This window comes from Quercus suber, unplaced genomic scaffold, assembly GCF_002906115.3.
Source record: "Quercus suber isolate HL8 unplaced genomic scaffold, Cork oak 2.0 scaffold_891, whole genome shotgun sequence".
NCBI classification, from domain to species: Eukaryota; Viridiplantae; Streptophyta; class Magnoliopsida; order Fagales; family Fagaceae; genus Quercus; species Quercus suber.
Window position 1 is genome coordinate 14,860 of NW_027070317.1, and position 22,279 is coordinate 37,138.

A 22,279-nucleotide genomic window follows, 5' to 3' on the forward strand; every position below is an offset into this window, starting at 1 on the left:
TTTTCTTTTGAGGAGATCCGGGAGGGCCACAGGTTTCCTAACTATTGTCTTCTGCATATGTTGCAGAAGTGCTTCTGATGCATACTCATTGCTTCACAAACAAAACCCGTTGTGATACTTCCGTATTCACAACCTAAAATTACGAGTCAACATATATATATATATATATATATCACATAATTTCCTTCTCTCACAAAAGCTAAAAATTGACAATCCAATGAAGACAAAGATTAGCAAGAAGTCATGGAGTATACAAGGAAGATGGACCTGGAATTTAAATGGACATGACGAAAGGAGTCAAACGTGGATGGAATTTAAGATAAACAAGACTAAAGGAGTTATATGTACATTACTACTCAGTAATTATGCTACACTAATAATATATTCCAAAATGTACCAATACCCCTCCCTCCATAAACATAAAATTAGACGTGCTTGGACTTCTTTTGTGGTCTGTTCAAATCTCTAGACTCCTCAGTAAGTTCTGCCAACTTCTCCATAGGGCCATCTTGTGGTTGAGTTGTGGCTGTATCCACCCATTTCTCATACTCTAATAGGTGCATTGGTTCTGAGGATGGTGGTGCTACTATTTCTACCTCTTTCTCACTCTCTAGAAGGTATGTTGGTTCTGATGGTGGCGGTGATGCTGTTTCTACCTCTTTCTCACACTCCAGCAGGTGCATTGCTTCTGATAGTACTGCCGCTGCTTTCTCTACCACTTTCTCACCCTCCAACACATAAATTGACTTTTCTGGTGGTGCTGCCTCCTTTTGATTCAGGTATGATGGTCCTTCCGAATCATCATCATGTGATGAAACAGCTTCTGGTGCTGCTACTGGTGGTAAAAATGACTCTGACAAAGCTGCTGCAACTGCAGCTGTGTTTGTGTGTGGTCTGCCTCGTCCTCTACCTTTACTTTTGCCTCTGCTTCGTCCTCTTGCTGATGGGGCCTTAGTTGTGGTTTGTGTTGTTGCTGGTAGAGGTGACACCTCCTCATGGGTGAGGCGTAATGAGCCCTCCATATTATTTGTATATGGAAGACAAGATGCTGGTCTTGTTTCAAGGTGCCGGGTCTCTCCAATCATCTGTAAGACACGGATGCACATGGTTTGGATATCTTTCATTGCTCGCATTGCACAGTCACTAGTGAAAGCACCAAGTATTGTAGCGCATTGGTTATGGATTGCAGTCAAGCTCTGGACCTGTCATGCCAAATACAGATACCTTAACAATTTTGACTCAGGTATTTTCAGTGCACATCAAAATAAAAACTAATCACATAATAGTTTTGACAAATTCTTACTAGCAGATGTGTTGTCCCACTCGAAGGCTGAAATCGCATATGTGGTCTTTGAGTGAGAGGAGTAATCAAACGACGTGTAATTTTACGATACCACTCCATATATGGATCATGATAATACATTGGGTGCTCCTCTGACTCACCCACTGCAATACTCTCTTCACAAGCCTCCCATAACTGTATATATCGTCCATGATATGATCGCCAATCATAGTGATGTCTCCCTCGTCTGTCGATTGAATGGAGTTTCACCTCTGTATCACAAGGTTTAGGAATTCCTTGATGGAGACCAAATTGTCGCAGAACTCGATCAGGACGATGCCACTCGACAACATCAAAGCAGATTAGTGGAGCAATTGTTTGCCACACATGCTGGTCTTTTACACATACATCTGGTAGTAAAGCAAGTCGCTCAGTAGTGTATGGCTGCCATATCATCTAAGATTGAAAATAAGCTAAATCAATGTTTCAGACACAAGCAGGCACACATAAACTTGCACCCATCGCATGATAAAGTGCGTATTATATCATAAATTAAAAACTTAATAAAACTAACCTGATCATCTGTCTGTTGATCAAGTTGGTCCCTGTAAAATATTAATGCTCTAAGAGGATTGTCTCTACGAATTACAGGAGCCCTCCACCTAAGGTAAGAGGAATAAATTTAAGCCCAATCAAAGGTATAGTAACAAACATGTACATTAATTCAATAGCTTAACACATACCTGCATCCTAATGGATCCGTAGGCACTTGCTCTTCATGTATTGCTGCATCCCCTACAACTAGTGCAATGTTCCCTACATCCTCACTATCTGGTACAACTGGATCCCGCACTCGGCCACCAAGTCTCTCAGGACGACCAATATGTAATCGCTCCCATGCCCATAACTGTAGTGAAGTAATTTGTAGAGGTAAGAGCATATAAAATTACAAACACACAACCATAAAAGGAAGCATACAAAGGAATATATACTAGTATGAATACCTGCAATAATATAAGAGGGCCAGCAATCTCATTAGCCCCTGCTTTACTAGCTCGACAAAGCTCACGATATAAGTATGCCAGTACAGCACTGCCCCAACTCAATTGTTCAATATATGAAAAATCCCTCAACAGGGGCAAGAATATCAACTGGACATCTGCTCCAGATTTATCTGTGAAGAGAAAACCACCTATCAAACCTAAGATATATGCCCTAGCATAACGCTGCAACGTTAGATCATCAGCATCTGGTGGAGGCTTATGGAAACGAGATCGTAACCAACTAAGCTTAAGTGCTGAACCATGAAGAACACTACGATCTGGTCTGACCCCTAAGAGCTCCTCGCAGAGATCATCCCATTGGAGATCACCATTACCAGTCACCACCATGACCATTTATTTGAAGACCTAGAAGCAATGCTACATCCTGCAGAGTGACAGTACTCTCACCCACAGTAAAATGGAAAGTGTGAGTTTCCTGTCGCCATCTCTCAACCAATGCAGTGATTAGGGGCCAATCAATCTGTATAAATCCAATCCTGTATGCCCCATAAAAGCCAGACTGGATGACAAACCGACGAATACGTGAATCCAATTGCCATTCCCGCATCATTGTAGCCAACCTCTGTCTACATGTCAGGACACCAGGATCCTGCAGGGAAGTACATCAGTTACAGCTTTTTATATTGTGACACAAAATGCAGTTTTTCTTCACAAGCAATAAACAGACTAATAAGTAAAACTAACCTCTCCTTCCCATATGGCTGCAGATCTATGTTGGTTTTGCAGGACAAGCACTGTATTGTCAACTGGTCCTGGATCCAGAAAGCTGTCAACTTGGGCATCACGAGTGACTTTTTCTACTGGTGTCTACAAAACAGAAAATATAAACTCTATAGACAAATTCAGATGACAAGCAAGACAATAGACCACCAAGGGAGAGCCAAGCATAGTGTATGAACTTAAAACAAAAGAATATTCTTGAAACTTACTTGCTTATTGGTGTGGGCTGGCACAGTGACATTTACTTGATTTTCAATGGGCACTGGTACTCTTTCCAAATACAACTCCATGCAGTTTGTTCCAGGTTGTCGTGCCACATCAAACATGATATCAATAGACTCGTCATCATCTATTGGCACAGGAATGTATTCCCTACATGCTGGATACCTGCAAGTGATCTTCAGTTTAACCTGGTGTTTGTCAAAGCCGCTAACCCCATAAACTGTATCCAGCAACTCATTATATGTAATCCCATAGCTGACTCTAATCGGTTTTGGTGTAGCACCTTCATAAGAAATTCCACGTGGTCCACTTGTAATCCTCCCGTTCCAATAACACATTAGTGTAACACCCTGTCTGGCCATCTACCTACAAGTCACTAATTTAGTGACGGAAAATTACAATTATCATCTGGATTTTTATAATATGAATCAAGAACTATTCATCCAAAATGAGAATAGGAAATTTTTGAAAATACTAAACCACCACATATTATGATTTCTTGAACACCTTAGCTGAATCCAATGTAATAACTCTTAAAATAGTTGTCTAGTTTCTTAGAACAGTTGATGGTTCAACATAGAGAATTACATCCTCCAAACTATCCCTCTAATCAATAATGTTATTTTAGAAGCTTAATTCACCTAAAAACTTAGTAATCTGGCTGATCCTTCAGTAGTGTGACACCTATTTGAATCATTCTGTGTGTATCAGTTCTGATATATCTAGCAATTATACAGCTTCTTAGCAATCAGGTACTTACATATCCTGTGCTTAAAAGAAAAGACTGCAAAATAATAAATAAAAAATAAAAAAGCATGAAAGGTTTTGCAGAGTTCATGAGACCATTATACTCTGTATCAAACTTGTGACACATAAAAACCAAAATAACTGAAGTTAATAAGTCATTTATTTGCTAATTGGATTAAATATAGTATACAACTCAAGCTTCCATGAGCTATTTACATTTCTCATTATTTAATACACACACACACACACAAAACAAACATGATTTTAGTGCTTCATGATAGAAGTGACGAATATGCTCTTCCTTCTTTTAATCCTTAAAACAAGAAAATGCCAAATGTATCCACATACAAGTATTGTTGCCTGCATTCTCAAACCTCGCAAGGTAACGGCCATTACCAGCAGAGAACTCCAATACTCCCAGCAAAAAAATCCACTAGTTGTTAAGGAACAATACTCGTGGAGTAAGATAACTATAATAAATTTACTAACAAAACAAATCTCAAATATGTATGACAGACAAATAAATGAAGCATCATTAGAAAAGAAAAGAAAATAAATAAATAAAACCTTCCCTTGTTAACTATGACTACATAAAGTTCACAAATCATGGCAAAATGGTTACATTTATATAAGATCAAAGGAAAAACCAAAGAAGAAAGAAATAAAGAAATGAAAGGGTAAAAGGAAGCTAAAATAAAGGAAAAAAGAAATGTAATAATCTAGGAGATGAACAATTACAAGTTTTAAAAATATATCAAAAAAGGAAGACATGGTGAATCTTGAGATGAATTTCTGATTTAAGGTCAAAGACCAGCAACAATAATTCCAAACACGAAAAGGACTGAATTAAGAGCTACGTATAATATAAAATCAAGCACAGAAAGACTAACGCAAATATAAAAGTTTCAAATCATAACATGACCTATGACTAAAATAGTATCTGTATTAGGATTTACGGGGGAAAAAATGCAAATATTAGGCACAAATTACGTAAGAAAGCGCAGGAAGTAGTATGTATTTCTGCATTGAGCTGACTGTCACATCATGATTTAGCAGCAACGGTAGCTGAAAATCAGTATGATATGTTTAGCAAGATGTCAACCACATGCTGATGTTGATAAAACACTAATTCAAAAAAGGATAAAAAAGACATAAATCACCAATTAAGATGTGCCAAGTATTGACAAATGCCATCCCTGACATTATTCTGTGCTGCTTATATGTGACACTTATAGTAGTAACAAAAGAACCCAGCAAAAGAATATATATATATATATATAGTAGAAATGAAAGAAAGATCTGCATACCCATGATGCACCAACCCAACTTATTTAAAAAAAAAATAAAGTTTTATTTTTTGATGATCCCACAAAATCCAAGTCTTCAGTTACCTCACACTGTTCAATGACAGTGTATAAGCTTTAAAGTAATTATCAGGATACAACATGTTATGATTTCTTGAACACCTTAGCTGAATCCAATGTAATAAACTCTTAAAATGGTTGTCTGGTTTCTTAAACCAGTTAATGCTTGAACATAATGAATTGCATCCTCTGAAGTGTCCCTGTAATCAACACTGCTATTTTAGAAGCTTAAAGCACTTATAAGGCAATATCTAATTCACCTAAAAACTTAGTAATCAGGTCCTTACATAAAAAATAAAAAAAAGACCCATTTGAATTTATTTAAAGCTTTTTAAAGTAGAGCCCATTTGAATTCAATCAACAAGCTTCAACAAAAGGGAAAGTGCAAAAAAACATAGATTTTTTTATATATTCAGACAAACTAACTTAAACAAATTCAAGAATTGAGAGACATATATAGATCTGGTTTTGTAGAACATTACCTTATGAGAATCTTTATGGAGCTGTGATGTCTGTAATTTCTATTTCTTCAGATTGCTATGGAAAAAAACACACACACACACACAAAACAAACATGATTTTAGTGCTTCATGATAGAAGTGACGCATATGCTCTTCCTTCTTTTAATCCTTAAAACAAGAAAATGCCAAATGTATCCACATACAAGTATTGTTTCCTGCATTCTCAAACCTCGCAAGGTAACGGCCATTACCAGCAGAGAACTCCAATACTCCCAGCAAAAAAATCCACTAGTTGTTAAGGAACAATACTCGTGGAGTAAGATAACTATAATAAATTTACTAACAAAACAAATCTCAAATATGTATGACAGACAAATAAATGAAGCATCATTAGAAAAGAAAAGAAAAGAAATAAATAAAACCTTCCCTTGTTAACTATGACTACATAAAGTTCACAAATCATGGCAAAATGGTTACATTTATATAAGATCAAAGAAAAAACCAAAGAAGAAAGAAATAAAGAAATGAAAGGGTAAAAGGAAGCTAAAATAAAGGAAAAAAGAAATGTAATAATCTAGGAGATGAACAATTACAAGTTTTAAAAATATATCAAAAAAGGAAGATATGGTGAATCTTGAGATGAATTTCTGATTTAAGGTCAAAGACCAGCAACAATAATTCCAAACACGAAAAGGACTGAATTAAGAGCTACGTATAATATAAAATCAACCACAGAAAGACTAACGCAAATATAAAAGTTTCAAATCATAACATGACCTATGACTAAAATAGTATCTGCATTAGGATTTACGGGGGAAAAAATGCAAATATTAGGCACAAATTACGTAAGAAAGCGCAGGAAGTAGTATGTATTTCTGCATTGAGCTGACTGTCACATCATGATTTAGCAGCAATGGTAGCTGAAAATCAGTATGATATGTTTAGCAAGATGTCAACCACATGCTGATGTTGATAAAACACTAATTCAAAAAAGGATAAAAAAGACATAAATCACCAATTAAGATGTGCCAAGTATTGACAAATGCCATCCCTGACATTATTCTGTGCTGCTTATATGTGACACTTATAGTAGTAACAAAAGAACCCAGCAAAAGAATATATATATATATATATATATATAGTAGAAATGAAAGAAAGATCTGCATACCCATGATGCACCAACCCAACTTATTTATAAAAAAAATAAAGTTTTATTTTTTGATGATCCCACAAAATCCAAGTCTTCAGTTACCTCACACTGTTCAATGACAGTGTATAAGCTTTAAAGTAATTATCAGGATACAACATGTTATGATTACTTGAACACCTTAGCTGAATCCAATGTAATAAACTCTTAAAATGGTTGTCTGGTTTCTTAAACCAGTTAATGCTTGAACATAATGAATTGCATCCTCTAAAGTGTCCCTGTAATCAACACTGCTATTTTAGAAGCTTAAAGCACTTATAAGGCAATATCTAATTCACCTAAAAACTTAGTAATCAGGTCCTTACATAAAAAATAAAAAAAGACCCATTTGAATTTATTTAAAGCTTTTTAAAGTAGAGCCCATTTGAATTCAATCAACAAGCTTCAACAAAAGGGAAAGTGCAAAAAAACATAGATTTTTTTATATATTCAGACAAACTAACTTAAACAAATTCAAGAATTGAGAGACATATATAGATCTGGTTTTGTAGAACATTACCTTATGAGAATCTTTATGGAGCTGTGATGTCTGTAATTTCTATTTCTTCAGATTGCTATGGAAAAATCTGGGAGAGAGAGAGAGAGAGAAAAAGGGGTTACATTATTTATCGAGAGAAACGCGGCGTGTTTTCACGTGTATCCGTTGATCAATTTAAGCGGAGGTCATCATAGCGGTTTCACGTTTTTTGTTTCTCGGCAACACGCGCACACGGACTTGTGAACTTAAAAGGGTTTCACGGTACTTTTAGCGGTTTTAGATATATCTCAGCTTTTGAGGCCGCTGATTAAAGTGACAGTTTCTTTCTAAAAGGACAAAATACTTTTTTTAAAAAAATAAAAATAAAAGTGGTAGTTTTCAATAATAAATTAAATAATTGAAAAACTGTCTTAAATCATAGATTAATATTAATAAATTGTTATTTAGCAGCCTTTTTTAAACAGGCTAATGTGAGGAGCTATGAAATTTTATGATCACTTGAAATTAAAATTAAAGTGCAAATAAAATGCCATTATATTTGGGTTTTTACACTTTCTATAATATAAAATTAAATTTCAATTACTTGTTAATCATATATAAATTTTATGTCTTGACTTCGCATCATATATTAGTTTTTGGACTCTTTCATATTATGTCACATAAGTTTTGGTAGACTCACAATTTTTCACATAATTTTTATTTTTTAATTCTATATTTATTTTGCTCATAATTTTTATTTTTATAATTCCTTATTTATTTGACAAAAACTAATCAAATGTCAACCATTTCGTTTGATACCTAATATGTAGCTTGTATTTAGACTCTATTATGAATTGTTTTTCTTAGAGTGATGTGCAAGTTTTTGACTTGCTTCCAAAGCATGTTTGTATGCAACGCAATAGGGGCAGCTTGATGCATTAGGGAGCAAATAAAAATAAAAGTGGTAGTTTTCAATAATAAATTAAATAATTGAAAAACTGTCTTAAATCATAGATTAATATTAATAAATTGTTATTTAGCAGCCTTTTTTAAACAGGCTAATGTGAGGAGCTATGAAATTTTATGATCACTTGAAATTAAAATTAAAGTGCAAATAAAATGCCATTATATTTGGGTTTTTACACTTTCTATAATATAAAATTAAATTTCAATTACTTGTTAATCATATATAAATTTTATGTCTTGACTTCGCATCATATATTAGTTTTTGGACTCTTTCATATAATGTCACATAAGTTTTGGTAGACTCACAATTTTTCACATAATTTTTATTTTTTAATTCTATATTTATTTTGCTCATAATTTTTATTTTTATAATTCCTTATTTATTTGACAAAAACTAATCAAATGTCAACCATTTCGTTTGATACCTAATATGTAGCTTGTATTTAGACTCTATTATGAATTGTTTTTCTTAGAGTGATGTGCAAGTTTTTGACTTGCTTCCAAAGCATGTTTGTATGCAACGTAATAGGGGCAGCTTGATGCATTAGGGAGCCTAAGGTAAAAATTAATTATCTTGTTTTAGATGCAAAATTATTACTAATTAATATGAACTATGTAGAATTTTTTTCTTTTTTGTTAGAAATTTTATAGATAGAAAAAATTTAACAAAATTTTTCATACTTATTGATGTGGCAGATTGTAGTGATAAGTAAAAGAGTGGTGTTAGTAGTAGATTTAGATGAGAATTAGTAAAAGTCTGCTAACTTAACTCTTATTATTATTCTTATTTTTTTAGAAGTGAACATTCACAATATTTTTTTACAACAAATTTTAGGTTTTAAGTTATCTTTTGTTTTCTATTTGAAAATTTCACTATAATTATTTTTTTGCCATCAATAATAAGTTGTAACAATTTACTAGTTAGCATTAGTTGTAAAAGTGTTGTGAAAAATATTATCGACGTTGCATTTTTCTCTCTTTTTTATTATTATTTTTTATCTAAAAAAAATATTATTTTATTTATTGATTATAAATAATCATATTAGTTAGAATTTGGGAGGCTTTTTTTTTCTTGGGGTCTTAGGCGACCGCATCTTTTGCTCACCCATTCAGCCGGCCCTGCAACGCAAATTCTTTCACCGTAAAGGATATGTACTTGACTTACTTTCCTAAAAATCATATACAATTAAAAGAATTAGGCTAAATTTGACCCATACATGTATAAGAAGCAAGAACTCTCATAAAAAAATTAAACAACATTATAGTTGTAGTCTCAACTTTCAAGCCATGGGAAACCCACATTGAAAAACATTTGCGAAACATATAGAAAAAGAGACACACCATGACCAAGTACGGGAGGATCATCCAATCCTCACATGCTAAATATGCGCAGAGCCCATGCAATCAAACAAAAATTCAGCTACAATAACAACAATTGTGTGCACTCTTTTTAAGAAAGGTTAAAAAGAGTAACGTAACCCCTTTACATGATAAATAATGTAACCCATTTTTCACCCTTTTTGAGAAGGTGAATAGCTTCATGCGTTTCTCTCGATAAATAATGTAAACCCTTTTTGAGCAGGTAGCATAGATTTCCCAAAGGTGCAGCACATCCGGTAGTAATTTGAAATGTTTAATGAAGGTAGCTTCTAAATTCTATCTGTTCTTCATATCCTTTTATCTTTAAATGAATGGTCATTGCATTCATTTTATATTTTATCCTTAAAATAAATAAATAAATAAAATTGCATCATTTAAGCTATTTCACCCATAAATTTATACAAGTGCGTAACATGCTTGACTTATATTTTATTATTAGTCCAATAAATTATATAAGTGCACGTAACTCTTTTTTATTTTATTATTGATTCTATTTGATTAAGTTTTTTTTTTTGTTTTGGATTTAATTTTTCTAACATGATGAATTTTTAATATTTTCTAATGATTATTTGACTTATGTCCCAAGACTTTAGTTTTTTGGATTTTTCATTATGTCTTTCATGCGTGTCGATTATTTTTACTTGCAACATTCAATTGTATGAACCACGGTTTCTTAGATTTGGTTGGGTTATGATATCTATTTGTGGTCTGTGGAACATGTGTTTGTTTTAATAAGCCACGTGTTACCCTGATTTGTTTATATATATTATATATATTCGTGTTTCTAAGTGCTTTTAGCTTCTTGTATCTGAGAACTAGTCATAAGTGAGAAACTTTGATTAATAGTACGNATGCTTGATTTATATTTTATTATTGGTTCACTTTGAAATGGTTTATGGTTTTGAAACTAATGCTTTCTGACATGATGAATTAGTATATTTTCTAATGATTAATTTGACTTTACTGAATCTTTGTTTTTTGGTTTTACCCGTGGTAGAATCAGGCCCACTAATGCTTTCTACCGCTAGATTTATTGTAGTTTGTTTTAGCTACCATCTTGGCATAAGCACTTCAATTTCCTTAAATAGATCAAATTAGTTTTTGGGTCTGACCCATAATGCTGTGTTTATATATGTATTTAGGTGTGCATGCATGATTGCAGTGTGTTTGTGAGGTGTTCTTATGTGGGTATGTCAAGCCCACCTATATTCAGAAAAGTCCTCTGTGGAGGTTGTCTGATTGGAAGATACAAGATGGGTGACTTATGTCCCAAGACTTTTTTTTTGGATTTCAACTTATTTTTAAGGTTATCCTTCTTTCTTGTAAAGTTTAGAACATCAACTTTTGAAGTATTCCTAGAAATATGTTTTAACGTCTAAATTTAGATAGTTGGAAACTTTTCTAATACCCTCATACTCAACAAAGCTAAAATGGTAAATTATGTTTGATAATAGCCTTCCGCTAACATCTCACGAAACTCTTCTTGAGTTAATCTTGTTTTGTAACACCCTACCCTCTTCTTCACCATTTTCTTTTACTTCATTTCATTTTAAGCATTTGTGAAGATGGCGAAGCAAAGTTTGAATGTTTAATGATGACTATCTGCCAAAAAATATTTCCCACACTATTGACAAGTAGCCTTACTTAACCCTTTTTCATAAATAGGCAATTTCACAAATTCAATCCAAACTAAAGAAATGTGTTTGTTTTTTCCTTTTTTTTTTTTTTTTTTCCTTGAAACTCTTTTTGGTGTTTTAAACTTTGATTTTGAATTAACTCTTAAAGATGGTGAAGGACCAGTAGAAGTATCCATAATTACAGCATCATTATCACTTTCCAAATTTACAGTTGGAGAAGCCGCTGTACTCCAATTTTCAAAGCAAAAATATATAATTAAAATTCTAATCTACTTAAAACATGTAAAGAAACTGTGAACATAACTACATAAGACATTCATCCAAAATGTCAATGACATTTTCAATTTTTTCAACAATCAAACACACAAACAATTAAATATAATGTTTAGCAGCCAGGCAGTATATTATATTACTATTGCTAAATCAATGATACTCATAAAAAAATCAATCCAAAAACTAAAAACATTTAGGATTTAAGAGAATGATGAAAATGATTTAACTTACCTTACGTAGTTGATGATTTGTGGTTGTGTTCCTCTTAAATGTGTCAGTAGGTGGCAAGATCTAGGTTGTGCTGTGTGGCTTGTGGGTGGCGAGAGACAGAGAAGTGAGAAAGTAGAGTAGTGGAGTGTGGAGCATCTGGAGGAAGATTGGTTTGAAGATTTAAGGATTGAAAGAAACTAAGAAGAGAAGATTAAAAAAAGAAAAGAAAAAGAGTAGAGATATAGTCACAGAGAGAAAAGAGTAAGAGAGCAGGCGGAGAGAGCTGAAAGTGTAGAGGTAGAGAGGCACAAGCTTGAAACTAAAAAAGTGTGGAAGTGTGAAAACAAAAAAGGGCAAGAGGAGGCTTTACCGCTTTGGCCCTTAACCCTTGTGGTCCGTGGATGGTTGTTGTTTGTGTTGTCACGTTTTTGTTTTACTCTTTCATGTTTGTGAATCACAATTTTGGCTTTGGACTCTAGCTAAGTTATTCAATTGAATTAGATTTTTTTTTCTTTTTATTATTGTTGTGTTGTCTAAGTCTTCTCATGTCATGTCTCTGTGGTTTGTGGAGGCAGAGCTAAAGTTTTATTGGTTTTGTGATTTGTGAAGCTCTCAAAATCAAATAGGCAAATTGCATGTAAAAGGCTATTGTTTTGTGTTCTTGTTAATAATTTTAATAATTTATGACTATTGCCTATTGGTTTGGTTCTGCCGTTCTGGTGCTTTGTGTTTTATGTACTAAGTATCAGGATGTAATTTAAAATTTTTTTTAGCAAATTTTTTAAACGAGTTGGGTCATGGGTTATCCGGGTCGGGTCACGGGTCAACCCGTTTTTTTTTCGGGTAAAAAAAATTGAATTCGGGTTGGGTCAGAAAATTCTGACCCGTTTTGCTATGTCTAATAATGCTAGTGCTCTTACAATTTACAAATGTGCAAGCCAAAACAGCCAAGTACAATCCTTGGCCAAAATATTGTCACAGTGGCCCTTGCTAACTTAGATAATTTTAATTAAAAAATGCCACGTGAAACTCGAGTTCCTTGTAATGTGTTACTTGAATTTATAAAACTCAAGTACCATAACCATATGTTTATGTTTATGTTTAACCATCATGGAATCATCTAACTCGAAAATCTTTTTCCTCAACTCTAACACTTAAATTTTTTTTATATATATATAAACAAATTTATTCAAAACTGTAAAATTCTAATCCAGAATCTAATTCATTATTATTACTGCAATTTTATTCTTTAATTTTGGAGTGCTCAGTGTATTTTCACTTGTTATATTTACTAAGTTTATTGCAAAATATTTGGTGTTCTTGCGATACTAAGACTTGGAAAGAAAAGGTTGTTACTATTTTCATTTGTCTCCATTATGAGTGCAATGGTACTTTATGGATTCCTTTTGTGCCCAAAAATCTAAGCCCATAATAGATCCAAATTCATACAAATACGTACTAGTATTTACTTGCCAATACATATTGGCAACTGTCTATCTTCTTGCGCAACTTACATGAACAAGAGTTATGGATTATGCCCTTTTAAAATACATTATGTAAGTTTCATTTTTGTCTACTTTATTATTTTGTTCTTCTATACTAAATAAATTTATTTGTAAACTCCTTCTTTATTATTGTTTGTCAGTATTGTACTTCGAGCCTTTACATATCCAATTCTAAAATTGCAAGTAACTTCTATTAGAGAAGAAGCCACGCATATTACGATACAGGTTGTCCAAAAAAATATGGGACAGTTCCCTGGATTTTGAGCATAGAGTACTGCATAACAAGATATAGAGCTGTGAGTGGAGGAGTAACAGCATGTATCAATTCAGGATCAGCCTTCTTGATTCTCGTGATTTTTGGAAAAGTTGGTGACAAACATAACCATATGTTTATGTTTAAACATAACCATATATTTAAGTTTTAAGTTTAAACAGTACCGTATTATCTAATTCCAAATTATTTTTTCTCAACTAAAGTTTAAAATTTAAAACACAATTATTCAAAACTATAAATTTTAATCCAAAATCTAATTCATTAATTATTGTTGCAATTTAATTCTTTAATTTTGGAGCACTTAGTGCATTTTCACTTGTTTTTATATTTGCTAAGTTTATTGGCACAATATTTACTGAACAAAGAACTTTATTGAAACTGGACTCTTTGAATTACAACACTTTACAAGCACTACTATTACACCAATGCACACATGGCATAGTTTCTTACAATTCACACGTTAGCTTTTTATTTATTACACTCACTCACAAATACACTTGCACACACCTAACACCTTACTTCTAGACACCTACACACTATAACTTTTACAGTTTGTTTTGTTGTAATTAGGGAAAGGAAGAGAAAGGAAAAGAGCGGGGAAGGGAAAGAAAAAGAAAGGGAAGGGAAGTTTCCTTAGATGTGTTTGGATATAGGAAAGAAAGGAAAGAATTTCTTATATAAATTTTTTTGGTTTATAAAGGAAGGGAAAGGATGTATGTGTATTTTTACATTTATGTCCTTATTTGAATTTCCTATATAAAGTAGTGTTTGAAATTTGAAATTTGTTTCTAAAAAGGTTAAGGGTATTTCATTTCAGTTTTTTTTTTTTTTTTTTTTCAGAAAATTTATTGATGAATAAACACATTACAAGTAAAGAGGAAAAGCTCACAGCTAGCAGAGTACAACCACTCTGATACGCACAAAAAGTCCTTCATAGACCACCTAATTGAGATTGCTAGCCTACAAATCAACAAGACTAACAATTTGACACCAAAACTATTAAAGCCAGGCTATAAACAGGGATAGTTTCTAGGATCTGCCAATGACAGTTCCACCAGATTGGAAACATCTTAGGGCCTAATTAACACCAACTGCTTTCAACACAGAGCAGCACCTGAGGCAATCATCAACTTCAACCAACTATCTTTGAACATTCTTGAGCTGGACAGATTCCTTCATGTCCCAGTTACATCATAATACTCGATATTGGATAGAATCACAGTTGGAGCCTTTGCTTTCAACTCTAGGTTTGGCATCCTTGTTAACAGATTTGACTATCTGTTCTAATAGCTTTTTTCCTTTACATTGATAATAGGATGTTCAATTGCTTAGCGGTCACATTGTTTGTGTTACACACTGTTTATAGATTTATGGTCTAATTTTAGACAGAATATTAGACTGTCTTCTGTACTTGCATATCAGCTTGGTACGCGCTGCTTGTGTTTTATCATTGAGACCCCTGTACGTACTTCTATCCTTTTGAGATGCATTATATAAGATCAGAAATAAATTTCTTGATTTATACTCATATTTAAGCTGAGGCGTGGTTGTTTTGAGGATCATATTCACTAGTGCCTTGTTTCTGGGGAGATGTTCTGAGGTTGAACCTTCTTTTTGCATCCTCTTAACCTTAGTACCCAGTAGGCACACAAACGATTAGCCAAAAGATGCTTTCCCCCTCCATTTCTGTATTAGCACATGAAAAGTGTTTGTGTCAAGTTAGGAAAAAAGGTTCCCAGTTTCTGTATTACACATTATGCTCTTTAGTTCTCAATTCATATATAAATGAGATGTGATTATGGTTTATTTATTTTTGGATAAGTATAATCAGAGTCTTATTATTTTGACTTTATTAATGCATCTTTGGCCATTAACATATGGTTCTTGAGTCTAACTTAAAAATCTTTGACTTACATATAAATTCTAAATAAGATTTCCATTAGTCCTTTTTTCCCCCTCTGTTTTTTCCAATTATTCTTTTGGGTAGAAAGTTCTTGCTTTAAACTGTATTTTCACTGCATTCCTCATGTTTGGTTGTCTCAAGCTCATGAAGAGAAATTAGTGCTCAAAGTCATAATATCCAAGTACAACCTGTTGAACAATTTTGTGTCTGTCTTCTTTTATGTTATTGGGAACGCAACTTGATAATTTGTGTTACTTAAGTTAGCAATATCTATTTGAATTTGGGATTGTACTCATATAGTCATGACTCATAAGTTACTCTTTTGTTATTCACTATTGCATGTCCATATACTTATACAATAGCACTTTATGTAGTTTTTCTCCTTTATCATATGCATCTCTTTTTATCTTTTTATCATTTTGAAAGTAAGTAGCAAGAAATCTTTTTTTGTTGCTTACGAACATGCTTGCATTTTTGTTTTCCTCAAAATGTAGTTACGGTTATTTTTGTTCAAGTTTTACAAATAAGTACTATTTAATGTTGCTCTGCAGTGTGAGAGAAGAAAGTTCATAGATTTCTTTACTTGCTGCTCAGAAAGCATCTTCAATTGCGAACTTAATGAGAAGATTCCATGAGAACCTCTAAGGGTCCAAGGCTTTCCGGAATGCAGAAGCAAGCACTTCTATATAGAGGGCTTTTGTGAGTAGTTTATTCCAAATCTGCTGAAGATCGACATAAGATTGCTTCCATTGTGTCAGCTGAGTTCTGCAGTAATTCTAAGCAGGTAGATTGGAAAATTTTCCTCTATATACTTTCTTCGCTGTGGTAAGAAGCATTTGGATCAGCTCAAGAGCCCTGATACTATTGGGTTGTCGTTGTTAAATGTTTGTGTCTCTGAAAACATAAATCCTAAACCTTGAACAAAGACATTTATTTAATTCTTATTCTGTTTTGTAGCTGAAATTTGTTTTATTCAGTAATTAAATGATTATTTGATGAAAAGGATATCTCGGTCCCAAATTCTTAGAATTAGTAAATTAAGACATGGTCTACTGCTTTAAAAGTTGCAAAATTTCCCAACTATTGATTATTCCATCCTCTTCAAGGGCAGCATATATAGATGAATCTTATTCTTAAGTTATTTATCATATGGTTTACTGTTTTGGAAATGGTAAATCTTGCCAATAATTGCTTGTTCAACATCTTAAACGGATGCTTACTTTCAGGCTTAGATGTCCAACTCTTATCCGTTGTGTTGTTTATGATATGATGAACATTTGCCATGTTTTAAAACATGTACGTAGTGAATACGATCAATTCCATAGAAATAAAGATGGATTCCGCGTATGATATCCTTATGATACGGATTCAGCCTTTTCAACGTAAGTTAAGAGTGTATTTATTTTATTTTATTTATCTTCAATATGTGGAAATTAGAGGCTGGGCTCAATCCGTGAGAATTGAAGCCCCGAAGAGACTGAGCAAAAATAAAAAACAAAAGCTTGATTAACCTAACGTATCAACTAAGAATTGCTCTATTTTGAAAAATTAGTTCAATAATGAAGGCTTCATGCATTTTTTCTTCACTTTCTAAAATTATCAAAAATAAAAAAAGAGGAGGATTTGAACCCTTAAAAGTTTCTGTTGGAAATGTGAGTTTTGCCTTTGGAAATTGTTGAGAAAAGTTTTGTTTTTTGCTTTTTGTATTCTTTTTTTTTTTGCAAATATTCTAACTTAGCTTTTTTTCGAAATAAACTATTTTTAGCTTTTTTTTTAACACATTTAACATAAATTGATAAAAGTTATCAAAAATTATATTTTTTATTAAACAACACAAATAAATTACGAAAATAAGCTATTCTAAGATGGACATCAAAACTTCTAAACTTGTTGGGATACAAGTTGGAAGCTGTAAAAGTTTTTTTTGTTTGAAATACCAAACATTGCCTCTTGTTGGCTGATCTGATAATGCAGATTCAAAATCAATTGTTCAGTCCAAGTAATCAATACCAAACCTTCGTCAAAAAAGCCAAGATCCAATCACAATTATTTTAAAAGTCTCGTACGAAAAGTAATAGGATTTTACTAATGTGTGTCCTAAGGGCACACAATAATTTTCATTTTTGGAAAAAAAATTTTCGGAAATTGAAAAAGTATTGACAGCTTTTTTAATTCTCGAGAAAATGTTTCCAAAAGTGGATGGTTTAATACCGGACCCAAAGTAATATAGGAGATAATTGTCTACTTAGTGAGAACATGGTGACATGTTTCTCAAAATTATAATATGATGACTATTGAAGACTATCTCAAATGGTAAAAGGCAAGTGGACCTATTATCTTTTTCCAAAATAAATGTAAAAGTAAAATGTGAAGCACTAATCTAAAATTTAATATAAAAGAAGCTGCGTGACAACTATAAATCAAAAGGCAGACAATCCATTTGGGAAATTAAAATTTAAAAGAATAAGAGGAAAGCGAGAGGAAAAAGCCAAGTGAAAACAAAAGAAGAAGAGAGTGTTCGACAAGGGCTACTTCGAGTCTACTCATTTTCTGTTTTGCTGAGAAGAAAGAAAAGTCTTGGGTATCAATTTCAAGCAGTGGAGGCTGGAAGTTGGATTTGATTTTTTTTTTTTTTTTTTTATTTCATTAATTTGAAGAATGTAAATTGTTGCTCAATTCTACTTATCTATATCATATGTTTATTCTCTATTAATTATTGTGAACACACTGAAATTTTATCAATTATTTTGATTTTATAAGTGTGTGAGTATTTCATGAGGAATAAATAACGGTTTTCTATTTTTTTTCACTGGGGGGAATCACTTGATTTTATGTATTACCATTTTATATTCTATCTGTTGGTCACCTATATGACTGTATTGGTTGTAATTAAAAATTGCAATGCTTTTATAGTTTTATTATCAAAGAAACATATTGTTTGAAAAGAAAAAAGGCCAAACTCTTTGATCAATTAATGATACAGAGGAATATTGTGGAACACTCGAAACAAATTGGTCTCTCACGGGAAACATGACTATGGTTTTTTTAATATAGAAAAAATTAGATGTAAACCTCATGGAAAATTAAAATGTAAATTGTAAAGAATCTCTTAAAGACTTAAACATGTCAAATTAATAAAAAATGTCAAAATTTTGGATCATAAACTATATAATTTTTAACAATTCTTTTTATTAAATATCGGTTAATTCATTTTTTTCCTTAAATCTTTATAAACATTTATTGGAACCCTTGCCTTCCCTTACCATTATTATGCAATAATAAAAAAAAAATAAAAAGAAGAAGCCTAATGTAAAAGACATGCACCCATCCATCCAGTGTTGACCAGACAAATTAGACAACGCGCGAGTTGGTGTCATAACCCATAAATACAAACTATATGGAGAAGATGATATTTTAATTATTGGAAATGTCGTCAGCAACAAATAGAAACAATAATATTTCTCATTGTTTAATTATTTTTTTCCTCAAAAAAAAAAAAAAACTATTTTTTTGAGAAAAAAAAAAGAAAAAAAATCATTGTTTAATTTAGATAAATACAAAGATCATTGTATTTATGGAATTCTAATAATTATGACATTTGCTAATTAAGTAAAGTCAACGCTGATGAACGAAATCTACGCTGATGTATTCCAAAAAATATTTGGGTGAGGTGTCAAACCACCACCAAGATACAAAAAATTAATGGGAAAATCAAGGGCACCATACCAGAGAGAAACCAAAGATATGGTATTGTGGTGCGTGTGTGTTTGTTTCTAAAAAATAATAATAATAATAATGAGTTATTGTCACACATTACTTAAAAAAGTGTATTGTGTGTAGTATAACTTGTCATATCATTCCTTAAAAGTTATCATGGCTTTTGAGTGGAGTTGTAGTATGCCTTTGTGTTAGAATCTCTTTTCCTTTCCCTTGTGTGTGTGTGTGTATGTGTGTGTTTGTGTTTGTTTCTCAAAAAAAAGAATAGGTAATTGTCTCACATTACTTAAAAGAGTGTGTTGTGTATAGTATAACTTGCTCCACTCTCCCTTAAAAGTTACTATGACTTTTGAGTGGAGTTGTGGTATGCCTTTGTATTAGAATATCTTTTCCTCTCCCTTGTATGCGTGTGTGTTTATTTCTCCCAAAAAAAAGAAAAAAAGAAATCCTTATGATACGCATTTATCAACTGAGAACTGCTCAGTTTTGAAAAATGAGTTCAATAATGAAGGCTTCATGCATGTTTTTCTTTACTCTTTAACCAATTATAATAAAATAAAATTAAAAAAAATTAAAAAAAAAAAAAAGAGGATTTAAACCCTTAAAGTTTATGTTGGAAATATTAAGGTATGTTATTGTTTTTAAAAATAATTTTCTATTTTTGAAACTAAAAAACTTGTTTGGCAATTCAAAATGGACAGAAAATAAAAACTGTTCTCAAAACTCAATTTGTGAAGAAAACTAAAAACATGCAAAATGCTGTTTTCAGTGTCTAATTTTCAAAAATCAAAGAAAACACGCATTTAATTTAATGAATATGTCTCGTTTAATGAGTTAGCATTAGAATTCAAATCCTAATAACAACATATTTTAGTATTTTTTATTTTTTTTCTTCAACAAACTATTATTATTTTTTTTAATTTCAACTAACCAAACATGTTTTTGATTTCAAAAATACAAGAAATTTTTTTTTCTTTATATTCCTAAAAACAAGTTTTTAAAAATAGAAAATAAAAACTGTTACCAAACATAACCTTAGTTTTGCCTTTGGAAATTGTTGAGAAAAGTTTTGTTTTTTGCTTTTTGTCTCATTTTTTTTTCAAATATTCTAACTTTTAGATTTTTTGAAATAAAATATTTAATTTTTTGTAACACATTTAACATAAAAATTACTAAAAATTATATCTTTTGCTAAATATTAAAAAAAAAAAATTACTGAAAATAAGATATTTCCATTCGAATATAAGAACTTCTGAACTTGTTGTGATACCAGTTGAAAGCATCGAAAGTTATTTTTGTTGGAGATTCCAAACATTGCCTCATATTCGCTGATCTAATAATGCAGATTCAAAGTCAATTGTTTAGTCCAAGTGATCAATAATTCAATACCAAAACTTCATCGAAGGAGCCAAAGACCCAATCACAATTATTTCAGAAGTCTCGTACGAAAAAGAATATAGGGGACAGTTGTCCACGTTTAAGTGTGAACATGGTCATTCTCTGAAAAAAAAAAAAAGTGTGAACATGGTGACAAACTTTCTCAACATTATAATATGATGACTATTGAAGACTCTTTTTCAAATGGTAAAGCAAGTGGGCTGTTATCTTTTTCCTAAATAAATGTAAAAATAATATAAAAGAAGCTGTGTGACAACAATAATTCAAAAGGCACACACGTAGTTGAAGCAAAAGTCATAAAGCGAAGCAAAAATCATGAAGTGAAGATTCTTCAGTCCATGAAAATCTATTTGGGAAATAAAATTACAAGAGGAAAAAAGCCGAGTGAAAACAAAAGAAGAAGAAAGTGGTCAACAAAAGGCTACTTCAGGTCTGTCAAAGGTTACTCATTCTCTGTTTGCTGAGAAGAAAAAAAAAGGCCACTCATTCTCCAGTGAAAAACAGGGTGGAGAAAACCCATCTTGATATTATTTCTCATTTGCAATTCTCCCTATTTGTTATTCTTTATCACCTTCAATTGTAAACTCCCCTTGTAAGCTCTCGAAGTATACAATTCTTCTGAAGAAAATATTCAAGCAAGTTTATTGTTTAAATATTTCTCATTTTTCACCACTGTATTTGCATATTTTAAATATTCAAGTGAGTTTATTCTATTAGCATTTGTTTCTATATTTGATGATTTGTTCTTTTGGATCTCCTAGGTTCCTACATCTATCTTCAAGTTGAATATCAGATGGTGTAAATCTTGGGTATTAATTTCAAGTAGTGGACTTTTTTCTTTTTCTTTTTCTTTTTTTTTTTTTAATATATTCATATATATATATATATTATTATTATTATTATTATTATTATATCTAAAACCTAAAACGTAGCATTTATTATTGCTACGCTCCTGTTAAGCCACCTCATCCTGCACGTCATTACTACGCCATTATTGTTTTCCATATTTATTTTTTACCTTAATTTTTTTTGACAATATTAAATATATAATTTCATTGACTTTACAAATTCATTTTAGGCGGTTTTAACATTTATATTCACCAACTTTAATTTTGATGTTATAACTAAGTATTGTCTATACATATTCCTCTTAGACAGTTTTAACTTTATATATTGTAGGGACCCAATTTGATTTGAGTGTTGGGTTTCAGCCCAATAAGCCCTAACAATAAATTTATAGAGAGTGGGTTGACAGGCTTAGGTGCTGGCCGTCGATCACCACATTCAAACTTTTTCTTATAAAAAAGGCTAAGTGTTTCCTTACAAATAGGGGAATGCTCCTCGGCCATAGGCCGAGGAGGCCTTCCAGTTTTTCCCCTCCTCTTCTGGCTTTACTAGCTCTCCTTTTATAGCTTTCATCTTCCTATCTCCTGCTTCCATCTGTTGATCGTCTATTTGCTTTTCTTCTGGTTGTCCGTCCCATCAGAGGCGT

General features: G+C 32.1%; 1 protein-coding gene and 1 long non-coding RNA gene across 10 annotated transcripts; one reads left to right on the forward strand and one right to left on the reverse strand.

Moving 5' to 3' along the window:
• Positions 1–251: 251 nt before the first annotated feature.
• LOC112023849 (serine/threonine-protein phosphatase 7 long form homolog) lies at positions 252–7,830 on the reverse strand. Of its 9 annotated transcripts, XM_065768134.1 has the most exons (10): positions 5,882–5,950; positions 5,478–5,599; positions 4,384–4,449; positions 3,276–3,664; positions 3,031–3,153; positions 2,287–2,935; positions 2,026–2,189; positions 1,857–1,944; positions 1,304–1,738; positions 252–1,202 (listed from the first exon to the last, which is right to left on the reverse strand). In XM_065768134.1, the coding sequence occupies exons 6-10, from the start codon at positions 2,677–2,679 to the stop codon at positions 426–428; spliced, it is 1,857 nt and encodes a 618-aa protein (XP_065624206.1). In that variant the 5' UTR covers positions 2,680–2,935; positions 3,031–3,153; positions 3,276–3,664; positions 4,384–4,449; positions 5,478–5,599; positions 5,882–5,950; the 3' UTR covers positions 252–425. The 9 variants fall into 9 exon arrangements, with proteins under 9 accessions (XP_065624206.1, XP_065624211.1, XP_065624210.1 ...); XM_065768139.1 differs by lacking the exons at positions 4,384–4,449; positions 5,478–5,599 and having other exon boundaries at positions 3,276–3,453; positions 3,572–3,654; XM_065768138.1 differs by lacking the exons at positions 4,384–4,449; positions 5,478–5,599 and having other exon boundaries at positions 3,276–3,453; positions 3,572–3,664; positions 5,882–5,948.
• A 1,922-nt stretch (positions 7,831–9,752) lies between these two features.
• Positions 9,753–16,635, forward strand: LOC136065229 (uncharacterized). The gene is made up of 2 exons (XR_010626861.1): positions 9,753–10,132; positions 16,224–16,635. It is a non-coding gene; the product is annotated as an uncharacterized LOC136065229 (long non-coding RNA).
• The last annotated feature ends 5,644 nt before the right edge of the window (positions 16,636–22,279 follow it).

What these genes read in the sequence shown, in the direction of transcription:
- LOC112023849 (XM_024056798.2), bottom strand. Translation starts at nt 2,679, where the DNA reads ATGGTCATGGTGGTGACTGGTAATGGTGATCTCCAATGGGATGATCTC. An exon ending in ATCAACAGACAGATGATCAG is followed by an intron (nt 1,739 to 1,856) that starts GTTAGTTTTATT and finishes TTTCAATCTTAG; the next exon opens with ATGATATGGCAGCCATACAC. An exon ending in GTGGGACAACACATCTGCTA is followed by an intron (nt 1,203 to 1,303) that starts GTAAGAATTTGT and finishes TTGGCATGACAG; the next exon opens with GTCCAGAGCTTGACTGCAAT.